At 35.0% G+C, this 13,063-nt stretch overlaps 1 protein-coding gene across 4 annotated transcripts in view; it reads left to right on the forward strand.

Moving 5' to 3' along the window:
* The window catches only part of LOC100378763 (uncharacterized), a 48,465-nt gene that overhangs the window by 7,986 nt on the left and 27,416 nt on the right, over positions 1-13,063 (forward strand). For 3 of the 4 annotated variants that reach the window (XM_085491573.1, XM_078008920.2, XM_085491574.1), the window contains one exon: positions 6,273-6,779. The exons of the other annotated variant lie outside the window; for it this stretch is intronic. In XM_085491573.1, coding sequence (XP_085347699.1) covers positions 6,273-6,779 — 507 coding nt within the window. The remainder of the gene's footprint in view (positions 1-6,272; positions 6,780-13,063) is intronic. 4 annotated transcript variants of the gene reach the window in all.

A 13,063-nucleotide genomic window follows, 5' to 3' on the forward strand; every position in this document is an offset into this window, starting at 1 on the left:
ATCAAAGACTCTAGTTATTTCTTTTTTTGGTCATACTACGGTATTTGTTTCACTTATGTACATGTTGATTTTGTGATTTTTTTTGTTTAAATATAACCATTTGGAGATGACTAAATCTCACCTAAATATTGTTTTAGACACAAGTGCATGGACAAAACAGACCCTACACAAGACTACAACAATGTATATCGCAAAAAATGCAATCTGAAAACTAATGGTCGAGTAGTTGCAATCAGGTCATGTGATGGGAGTATGGAAAATTATGTTGCATGATGCACTCTATTTTGAGAAGTGACACATGAAATCAGTGAGAGGCCGTCAGAGAAAAGGTTTAGCCTCTCAAGATGGCCATTTATTTGACATGATTTTGTTCCTGGCCCTGAGGTTCACTTGACAAAACTGGATTTCAAGAGATAGCACGCTCTGGAGACCTGAACGCAAACCAGCAACCATCTTTTTTACCTTGCAAGTTGCAAGTGATTTAATGTACAACGTTGATATACAGCATATATGCAATGGCCATTACAATTTGATACTCATGACACAGGATATGTTTATTAAAATTAATTTAAAAATTGGATCAAAGATGGTAAATTGAGGCACTTTTACCATTAAATGAGAATGAAGCATAAACATGAACGTGTACCAAGTGATGAACATACAATGTATGTTTGAGAATAAAAAATCTGAAGTGTCATTCCCATGAATTCATTTGTAACCAGACTCACTAAATGATCTATGTAGTTTTTTTTTACTCCCGTGTGCGAATCACAAAAAGGGAGTCTTTGCAGTTAGTGTGTCTGTATGTGTGTATGTGTGTATGTGTGTATGTGTGTCCGTCTGTTCCACTGATATCTCAAGAACCATACATCAGTTTTTGATGAAACTTGGTGCATAGATGCTCTGGGCCAATGCGCAGATTTGATTAGGTTTTGGTAAAAATCCATGCATATTAATTACCTAATTTGCATGATAATTAGCTGATTTTTGGCTGTTTCATGACTGTTCCACTGATATCTAAAGAACCACTCATTGGATTTTGATGAAACTTGGCACACAGATGCTCCAAACTAATGCGCAGATTTGATTAGTTTTGGGTAAAAATCTGTGCAATATTAATTACCCAATTTGCATAATGATTAATCAATTTTCGGCTTTTCCACTGATATCTCAAGTACTGATCATCACATTTCAATAAAACTTGGTACATAGATGTCATAGGACACTGCACAAACCTGAAAGTTTTTAGGGTAATATCAGTAGATATTAATTACCTAATTAGCATAATTAATTAATTTTCAGCTCTTGATATTTCAAGTAGTAATTGTCACATTTCAATGAAACTTTGTACATAGATGTCATAGGACACTGCACAGACCTGATAGTTTTTAGGGTAATATGAGTACATATTAATTACCTAATTTGCATAATTAATTAATTTTCAGCTTTTGATATTTCAAGTACTAATCATCACATTTCAATGACACTTGGTACATAGATGTCATAGGACACTGCACAGACCTGATAGTTTCTAGGGTAATACGAGTACATATTAATTACCTAATTAGCATAATTAATTATATTTCAGCTTTTGATATTTCAAGTAGTAATCATCACATTTCAATGAAATTTGGTACATAGATGTCATAGGACACTGCACAGACCTGATAGTTTTTTGGGTAATATCAGTAGATATTAATTACCTAATTAGCATAATTAATTAATTTTCAGCTTTTGATATTTCAAGTAGTAATTGTCACATTTCAATGAAACTTGGTACATAGATGTCATAGGACACTGCACAGACCTGATAGTTTTTAGGGTAATATGAGTACATATTAATTACCTAATTTGCATAATTAATTAATTTTCAGCTTTTGATATTTCAAGTACTAATCATCACATTTCAATGACACTTGGTACATAGATGTCATAGGACACTGCACAAACCTGATAGTTTTTAGGGTAATATGAGTACATATTAATTATCTAATTTGCATAATTAATTAATTTTCAGCTTTTGATATTTCAAGTAGTAATCATCACATTTCAATGACACTTGGTACATAGATGTCATAGGACACTGCACAGACCTGATAGTTTTTAAGGTAATACGAGTACATATTAATTACCTAATTTGCATAATTAATTAATTTTCAGCTTCTGATATTTCAAGTAGTAATCATCACATTTCAATGAAATTTGGTACATAGACATCATAGGACACTGCACAGACCTGATAGTTTTAGGCTAATATCAGTATATATTAATTAGCTAATTTGCATAATTAATTAATTTTCAGCTCTTGATATTTCAAGTAGTAATCATCACATTTCAATGACACTTGGTACATAGATGTCATAGGACACTGCACAAACCCGATAGTTTCTAGGGTAATATGAGTACATATTAATTATCTAATTTGCATAATTAATTAATTTTCAGCTTTTGATATATCAAGTAGTAATCATCATATTTCAATGAGACTTGCTACATAGATCTTCTAGGATTATGCAGAGACCTAATTAGTTTTAATTGGATATTAATTACCTAATTTGCATAATGTTCCACTGATATATAAAGAACCACAAATTGGATTTTAATGAAACTTTTAAAGAGAACTATGCAGAAACCCAATTAGTTTTTGGTAAATATTTATGCTTATTAATCTCCTAATTAACATAATTAATTAACACTGATATCTCAATTACTGATCATCACATTTGAATAAAATTTGGTACATAAATGCTCTAGGACAATAGACAGGCCTGATTAATTTGGGGTTAAAATTTGTTCATATTAATTCTCTAATTAGCATAATAATTCATAATTTTTTTGTTCTGTTCTGTTCATATTAGTTACCTGATGTACATAATTAGTTTTCAGCTTTTCTATCAATATCTCATGTACAAGTAATTTTGAATTAATTTTTAATGTGTCTTCAATACTCTCAGCACACGGGAGTTCTTTCTAAGCTTTCTTTGATTTATTATTTATAGTTGCATGTTTTTTGTTGCGCAGACACAGGGGTGGGAGTTCAATAGACTAATACTGCATCATGTATGGCAATTACGTAATGTAATGTTAAAATGCATGTATGGCCTATGGTATGTTGTAATATGGAATAGTAGGGCTGGAACTTCACAGAGTCATCAAGGCAATTGATGCCCAATTAGTTTACCTTGATACCCAGTGAGTTTACCTTGATACCCAATCAGTTTATCTTGATGCCCAATGCATTTACCTTGATGTCCAATGAGTTTACCTTGATACCCAGTGAGTTTGCCTTGATGCCCAATGAGTTTGCCTTGATGCCCAATGCATTTACCTTGATGCCTAATGAGTTTACCTTGATACCTAGTGAGTTTGTCTTGATATCCAGTGAGTTTGCCTTGATACCCAGTGAGTTTGCCTTGATGCCCAATGAGTTTGCCTTGATACCCAGTGAGTTTGCCTTGATGCCAAATGAGTTTGCCTTGATACCCAGTGAGTTTACCTTGATGCCCAATGAGTTTGCATTGATACCCAATCAGTTTACCTTGATGCCCAATGCATTTAACTTGATGCCCAATGAGTTTACCTTGATACCCAGTGAGTTTGCCTTGATGCCCAATGAGTTTGCCTTGATGCCCAATGTATTTACCTTGATGCCCAATGAGTTTACCTTGATACCCAATGAGTTTACCTTGATACCCAGTGAGTATACCTTGATACCCAGTGAGTATACCTTGATACCCAGTGAGTTTGCCTTGATACCCAGTGAGTTTGCCTTGATACCCAGTGAGTTTGCCTTGATACCCAATGAGTTTGCCTTGATGCCCAATGAGTTTGCCTTGATGCCCAATGAGTTTGCCTTGATGCCCAATGAGTTTGCCTTGATGCCCAATGAGTTTGCCTTGATATCCAGTGAGTTTGCCTTGATGCCAAATGAGTTTGCCTTGATACCCAGTGAGTTTACCTTGATGCCCAACGAGTTTGTATTGATGCCCAACGAGTTTACATTGATGCCCCATGAGTTTACCTTGATTCCCAGTGAGTTTACCTTGATTCCCAGTGAGTTTGCCTTGATACCCAGTGAGTTTGCCTTGATACCCAGTGAGTTTGCCTTGATACCTAGTGAGTTTGCATTGATACCTAGTGAGTTTGCATTGATACCCAATGAGTTCGTCTTGATACCAAAGGAGTTTGCCTTGAAACCCAGTGAGTTTGCCTTGATACCTAGTGAGTTTGCCTTGATACCCAGTGAGTTTGCCTTGATACCTAGTGAGTTTGCATTGATGCCCAATGAGTTTACATTGATGACCCACGAGTTTGCCCTCATACCCAGTGAGTTTGCCTTGATACCTAGTGAGTTTGCCTTGATACCCAGTGAGTTTGCCTTGATACCCAGTGAGTTTGCCTTGATACCTAGTGAGTTTGCATTGATGCCTAATGAGTTTACATTGATGACCCACGAGTTTGCCTTCATACCCAGTGAGTTTGCCTTGATACCTAGTGAGTTTGCATTGATACCCAGTGAGTTTGCCTTGATACCCAATGAGTTTGCCTTGATACCCAATGAGTTTGCATTGATGCCCAATGAGTTTGCCTTGATACCCAGTGAGTTTGCCTTGACACCTAGTGAGTTTGCATTGATGCCCAATGAGTTTACATTGATGACCCACGAGTTTGCCTTCATACCCAGTGAGTTTGCCTTGATACCTAGTGAGTTTGCATTGATACCCAGTGAGTTTGCCTTGATACCCAATGTTTGCCTTGATACCCAATGAGTTTGCATTGATGCCCAATGAGTTTGCCTTGACACCCAGTGAGTTTGCCTTGATACCCAGTGAGTTTGCCTTGATACCTAGTGAGTTTGCATTGATACCCAGTGAGTTTGCCTTGATACCTAGTGAGTTTGCATTGATACCCAATGAGTTCGTCTTGATACCAAGGGAGTTTGCCTTGAAACCCAGTGAGTTTGCCTTGATACCCAGTGAGTTTGCCTTGATACCTAGTGAGTTTGCCTTGATACCTAGTGAGTTTGCATTGATGCCCAATGAGTTTACATTGATGACCCACGAGTTTGCCTTCATACCCAGTGAGTTTGCCTTGATACCTAGTGAGTTTGCATTGATACCAGTGAGTTTGCCTTGATACCCAATGAGTTTGCCTTGATACCCAATGAGTTTGCATTGATGCCCAATGAGTTTACATTGATGCCCCATGAGTTTGCCTTGACACCCAGTGAGTTTGCCTTGATACCCAGTGAGTTTGCCTTGATACCTAGTGAGTTTGCATTGATACCCAGTGAGTTTGCATTGATACCCAGTGAGTTTGCCTCGATACCCAGTGAGTTTGCCTCGATACCTAGTGAGTTTGCATTGATACCCAGTGAGTTTGCCTTAATACCTAGTGAGTTTGCATTGATACCCAGTGAGTTTGCCTCGATACCCAATGAGTTTACGTCGATACCTAGTGAGTTTGCCTTGAGACCCAGTGAGTTTGCATTGATGCCTTGTCAGTTATACTCAATTAATAGTTCTTGCCGTACAGTAAAAATATTTTCTGTATTTGATGAATCATTGATATTTTGCTGTTGGATGAAAGAGACTTCAGGTTCCATGTATGATGTGCACTTTTACTATATCTGTTATTGTGTACTTTGATAGTATCAATCCTGTGCTTGTAACAACCTCTATATAAGGGATATCTTTCTAAGTGAGCACTTTTAGACATTCTCACCTTTTAACAATATTTGTGCAGATTTGCCTTTGTGTAGATATTAAAATAATAATTGGCATTCTGTTTAAAAAAAACAATTTTTAATTTCTACAAGTCAAACTTCTTTGATTTTAATTTTAATAAACTTATTAGTAAATGTCTTTGTGGTTGCAACAGTACTATCTCATATTTGTCTGGACAAATATTTTGTCTACCCATAAAAAAAATTGCAACCTCCATCTGAAGTCCATATACATGTTTGTCTATATTTGTGAATATGTAATTTGAAACATCAATTTACTAATTATTTGTTTTTTTCTCTCCCCTGCACACTGCTTATTATGGTTACATTTATATTCATTACATGGTTGTCACCATCATACACATATTTAACAATGGTTTCAATTGGGTATCTTTGTTGCTAACATCATAATGCGCTTTTAACAATGGATGTACTAAACTCATTGTACTAAAACACCATGTGCACATTATCTATTATCACTCACTGCGTAATAATTCTGTGTCGTTAATCGTATAATCATCGCTTCACCACAAAAACATCACCTTAGGATGAGTATATGGCAGTAATTCGAGGCACAAGAATCTCCTCCGATCTCTCTCCTGTAGTGAAGTCTAAGCCTGAATCAACAGATTTTCAAGTGGACTTTGGGAATGATAGTACTACAACGAGGACTGTAAACTCAACTGCACAACCTGATCCCCTGGTGAATTTTGGTGTTTCGGACTCGCAGGTACCTGTAGCTGACGATCCGTTCTCTGATGACACCGACTGGATGGGGGAGATTTTGAAAATTGAGAAGAAATGGCAGGGTCACATTGACCCATTTGATCCATTTCAGTACACGCCGACTACTGAACTGAAATCAACATCCGATGTTGCCAGCAATAAGCCAAATGATTCTCCGCAACCATCCACAAACCAAGCCAGTAATAAGCCTAGTGTTTCACCACAGCTCTCCACAAACCAAGGGGATAATTTGTTTGATGATATGGATTGGTTGAGAGAAATTGAAAAAATAGAGCAAAAATGGCAAGGTGCACCAATAGATAAACAGGTAAAATGACAGATATCTGTAAATAAAATTTATCCAGCATAATTATTTGTATTATTTTTGTAATATAAATCGAAAATCATTTAGTTCAAACTTTAGTAGATATAAAAATACAACTTGTCCTATGACTTGTGAGTCATGTGATGTGTTGAACTTTCAAGCAAGGTTAATTGCATGTTTGATTAGTAATAATAATAATATGTTTATTATACTACTTTGTGAATGCTCAAGTTGTGTTTGATTTTTGCTAGAGTTATGACTCTCAGGTACAAAACACATGATGGGAGTCTTTGAAGTTATTCTAATAAACTGGTATGTAGATGATACAGAGCAAAACACAGCCCTGATTAGTTTTGGGTTAATTAATATCTGTGCATTAATCACATAATTTGCATAATAATTATTAGTAATTAGTATCTCATGAATCAGTCTTTTAAAAAGTTTTAAGACAATGTGCAGAAATAATTAGTTTTTGGTTAAAAACTGTGCAGATATTTACCTTGTTTGCATAATAATTTTCATTTTTTCTACGAATATCTCAAGAATCAACCATTGTATTTCAATTAAACTTGGTATTTAGATACTCAGTGACACACATGGATGTTTAGCTTAGCATTAATATTCATGTATATTAATTGCCTAATTTTGGTGACTTTTTCATATCTCTACCATTCAAATTCAATTTGGTGCATAGGTGCTCTGGAATAAATAACTGACTACAAACCATGCACAGATGTACAATGAATACCATGGCTCAGATTTTTTTTTCCACATTGTTCTTCTCAAAGATCATTAGCCATAGTAGTCACCAAACATCTTGTTACATATGTAATTTTAAATTAATTTCATAAACATTCATTACCCTCAGGCACACAGGGGTTCATTCTAAAGTTTTTTTGGTTTTAGTCACATCCAGAAACTTGCCAGATTTTTTTTCAAACTTGTTGAGAACATCACATATGGTGGGTTGATCTAGCACATTGTTTTGTATCGCGATAACATTCAATATTCTATTTTTCATGTGATTTTTAGTAAAGTCAATCATACAAGTGGTCAGCTCATTGTAAACATCACAAGGCTGTTACTAGAGTGATGCTTACAATATCCTGACTAGTCAATCATACAAGTGGTCAGCTCCTTGTAAACATCACAAGGCTGTAACTAGAGTGATGCCTACAATATCCTGACTAGTCAATCATACAAGTGGTCAGCTCATTGTAAACATCACAAGGCTGTAACTAGAGTGATGCCTACAATATCCTGACTAGTCAATCATACAAGTGGTCAGCTCCTTGTAAACATCTCAAAGCTGTAACTAGAGTGATGCTTACAATATCTTGACTAGTCAATCATACAAGTGGTCAGCTCCTTGTAAACATCACAAGGCTGTAACTAGAGTGATGCTTACAATATCCTGACTAGTCAATCATACAAGTGGTCAGCTCCTTGTAAACATCTCAAAGCTGTAACTAGAGTGATGCTTACAATATCCTGACTAGTCAATCATACAAGTGGTCAGCTCCTTGTAAAATCTCAAAGCTGTAACTAGAGTGATGCTTACATTATCCTGACTAGTCAATCATACAAGTGGTCAGCTCCTTGTAAACATCACAAGGCTGTAACTAGAGTGATGCCTACAATATCCTGACTAGTCAATCATACAAGTGGTCAGCTCCTTGTAAACATCTCAAAGCTGTAACTAGAGTGATGCTTACAATATCTTGACTAGTCAATCATACAAGTGGTCAGCTCCTTGTAAACATCACAAGGCTGTAACTAGAGTGATGCTTACAATATCCTGACTAGTCAATCATACAAGTGGTCAGCTCCTTGTAAACATCACAAGGCTGTAACTAGAGTGATGCTTACATTATCCTGACTAGTCAATCATACAAGTGGTCAGCTCATTGTAAACATCACAAGGCTGTAACTAGAGTGATGCTTACAATATCTTGACTAGTCAATCATACAAGTGGTTAGCTCCTTGTAAACATCACATGGCTGTAACTAGAGTGATGCTTACAATATCCTGACTAGTCAATCATAAAAGTGGTCAGCTCATTGTAAACATCACAAGGCTGTAACTAGAGTGATGCTTACATTATCCTGACTAGTCAATCATACAAGTGGTCAGCTCCTTGTAAACATCACAAGGCTGTAACTAGAGTGATGCTTACAATATCCTGACTAGTCAATCATACAAGTGGTCAGCTCCTTGTAAACATCTCAAAGCTGTAACTAGAGTGATGCTTACAATATCCTGACTAGTCAATCATACAAGTGGTCAGCTCCTTGTAAAATCTCAAAGCTGTAACTAGAGTGATGCTTACATTATCCTGACTAGTCAATCATACAAGTGGTCAGCTCCTTGTAAACATCACAAGGCTGTAACTAGAGTGATGCCTACAATATCCTGACTAGTCAATCATACAAGTGGTCAGCTCCTTGTAAACATCTCAAAGCTGTAACTAGAGTGATGCTTACAATATCTTGACTAGTCAATCATACAAGTGGTCAGCTCCTTGTAAACATCACAAGGCTGTAACTAGAGTGATGCTTACAATATCCTGACTAGTCAATCATACAAGTGGTCAGCTCCTTGTAAACATCACAAGGCTGTAACTAGAGTGATGCTTACATTATCCTGACTAGTCAATCATACAAGTGGTCAGCTCATTGTAAACATCACAAGGCTGTAACTAGAGTGATGCTTACAATATCTTGACTAGTCAATCATACAAGTGGTTAGCTCCTTGTAAACATCACATGGCTGTAACTAGAGTGATGCTTACAATATCCTGACTAGTCAATCATAAAAGTGGTCAGCTCATTGTAAACATCACAAGGCTGTAACTAGAGTGATGCTTACATTATCCTGACTAGTCAATCATACAAGTGGTCAGCTCCTTGTAAACATCACAAGGCTGTAACTAGTGATGCTTTTTTTTTTTTTTTTTTTTTTTTTTTCTTTTAAATTTTTTTTTATTCACATATTTTCCCAAAAAAGTACATTACTTCAAAATAATCCTACATGTCAAAAAGATATACATAAAGGTAATTAACAACATAAAATGAAGCAATATTAGAAAAAGAAAAAGAGAAGGGGGAAAAGTGGGGAAAAAAAATGGTTGGGGGAGGGGCTGTTGTTGTTAGTGTGTGTATGAGGGAGGGGTTCATTTGTTTTCTTTTATTAACTGTTGAATTTCATTAATTTACAATGACTACATGTTAAATAAACTTATAAAATTAACTTACAAATATCCTTCAATCACTTGCAGCACTTTGCTCCATTTCGTTTCAAACTTTTTTTCAGTTAAAACACATTTTTCAATGTTAATTTGGTTTCTAATTTTACTTATAAAATAGGCTATTGTTGGGCTATAACCAGTAAACCTGCTACAATACAAGACATATTTACCAATTAGTAACAACAAATTTAAAAGGGATCTGTTTTCCAGTACTCCGAAGATAATACTTGAACATGTGATTAATTTTGTGTTATCATCAGAAATCTTTTTCCAGAACTCGTCAAACGAATTCCAAAATCTTTGTGCAGTTGAACAATACCAGAACAAATGTTCTAAATTTTCCTCATTTTGACAATATTTACACATACTATCTGTTCTTAAGTTATTTTTGTATAAGAATAAATTTGTTGTTACAATTCTATGCAAAATTTTGAACTGAAAAATTCTCATTTTTTCTTCACCTGTTACCTTATAAGGTAACTCCCAAATTGCCTTCCATTTTCCTGCTATGTTCCGCCCATAAATCATTGACCCATATTTAGTTTCTGAGCTTGGGGGTTCAAATTTACTTTTTATCAGTATTTTATAGAAATCTTTTGTTTTACCCTTTCCATAATCAATTGTATTTTGAACATTTTGTCCAGTTACATGCACATGGTCATTAGATTTCAAAAGCTTTTTCCATTTTGATGGAATTGCCGAAATAATACCTGTATATGTTATAAAATTCACAGCAATATTATATTTTTCAGTAAACTGATGGCACTTTAGAAATTTACCGTTATTATCTAACAAATTACCGATGTACCTTACTCCACTGATGTGCCATTTACTGTAATATACAGAGCTCCCATTTATCAAAATATATTTATTATTCCAAATTGTTTGCGTTATAACTTCCTGTACACAACTTGGTTCCTTCTGTTTATTTATCTCACTCCAATATCTTATAATATCCATGTAAAAGGGAGGTATTCTACCATTTATTTGGCCCCAATCATAATTGCACTGGAGTAAAAATCGCAAACCCCCATAATTTCTAAAATAATAATGACTGAATACAGCTATAGTTGATTCTGTATCTATAATTTTAACAGCCCAGGAAAGTTTTATTGCTTTGTTCAAAATTTCAATATCCACCATACGAAGGCCTCCTTGATCATAGTTACCAATTAGGGTATTACGCTTTATATGATGTTTTTTACCCCTCCACAAGAAATTGAATAGCAAGGACCTAGCCTCATTAATAACATTACTTGGGGTTGAAATCGCAGTCATTGAATACACCAGATTTGATGCACCAAATACCTTAACTAAAATAACCTTTCCTTTGAGAGTTAAATTACGTGATTTCCAGACTGACAGAATATTTGAAATTTTAGTTATCTTATCATCAAAATTTAATTTCTTATTACACCTTTTATTGTGGCCCAGGTAAATGCCTAAATATCTAATTGGCTTATCAGTGGGTGAAATCTCATCTATTTCCCTCCATTGCCTTTTCATAGTACCTACTAGTAAAAGCTGTGTTTTTTGCAAGTTAATTCTAAGTCCAGAACACTTATGAAAGTACTTTAACAAAATAAGAATGTGCTTAACTGACACCTGATCCCCCAAAAAGAGCGTGGTATCATCTGCATACCCTAAAAATCGAATTTCATTGTCATAAGGCAAATGTACTCCTTCAATTTCTTTACTGGCACGTATAGAAATGGCAAGGAGTTCGATAGCAATTACAAACAGTGCAGTCGATAAAGGACAGCCCTGTCTTATACCCCGTGATAGTCCAAACCAACCTGTGGAAAACCCATTGTTTACAACACAACTCTTAATATCATTATAAAATACATTTACCCAATGTATAAATGAATCACCAAAATTAAACAATTTCAAAGCCTTATTTATAAAGTTCCATTCCAAAGTATCGTAAGCTTTAGAGAAGTCCACAAACATCACTGCCCCTGGGTGCTCATACTCCTCACAATAATCGATAACATCAGAGATAAGCCTTATATTATCCATAATTTTCCTCCCCGAAATAAAAGCTGATTGATCTTCGTTGATAATCTTAGGCAAAATATTCTCAAGACGTTTTACAATACACCTACTTGCTAGCTTATAATCACTATTTAATAAAGAAACTGGTCTCCAATTTCCTAGATGAAGTTGGTCTTTATCTGGCTTTGGTAATAAGGTAATGACTGCCTGTTTTTGTGTGTTTGACATCATGCCTTCTCTATAACCATGATTGAGTGAAGCAACTAGTGCATCTCCAATATATTCCCAAAAAAATAAATAAAACTCGGGGGGTAGACCATCGCTACCTGGAGTCTTATTCTGAGGGGCTTTTTTAAGCACATCAAAAACTTCCTCCTTAGTAAGTGGGCCCTCACACTGTAGTGCAATCTCATTTGGTAAAATAGGAATATTTTCTTTTACGAAAAATAAATTATCATTCTCACTAAATTCCAAATTGTTTTTTTCTGATGTATAGAGCTCCTTATAATACCTATTAATTTCCTTTAAAATGTCCCTTTCACTCGTCAAATATTCATTCCCTTTTTTCAACTCAACAATGGTCTTTTTTGAATAATTACGTTTCTCTAAATTCAAAAAGAATTTTGTACTTTTCTCACCATTTTCAAACCATTGAACCCTTGACCTTACAATTGAACCTCTAATATTATTATCAATAATATCATCTAATTCTTGTTTTTTAATTTCGTATTGGGCTAATACCATCTCATCTAAATTTTCATCTATTTGTTCTTCCAATTTCTGTAGTTCAAGCATTAGTTCCTTTTCTTTACTTCGTCTCTCTTGTGCTTTCTTTTTTGAAAATTCAACTGTCGCCTCTCGAATTTTATATTTTAAAAACTCAAACAAAGCTTGATCATCCATATGTTTGTTTTCACCCACGACACTAGAGATCTGTATTTTAATCATTTTAGAATATGAATCATCATTTAATAAATCACAATTAAATTTCCAAAAACCTGGTCCTCTAACCTGCTTTTTACCAATTTCATAAGTTATTGA

This window comes from Saccoglossus kowalevskii, chromosome 16 (assembly GCF_978046115.1).
Source record: "Saccoglossus kowalevskii chromosome 16, keSacKowa6.1, whole genome shotgun sequence".
Classification (NCBI taxonomy): Eukaryota; Metazoa; Hemichordata; class Enteropneusta; family Harrimaniidae; genus Saccoglossus; species Saccoglossus kowalevskii.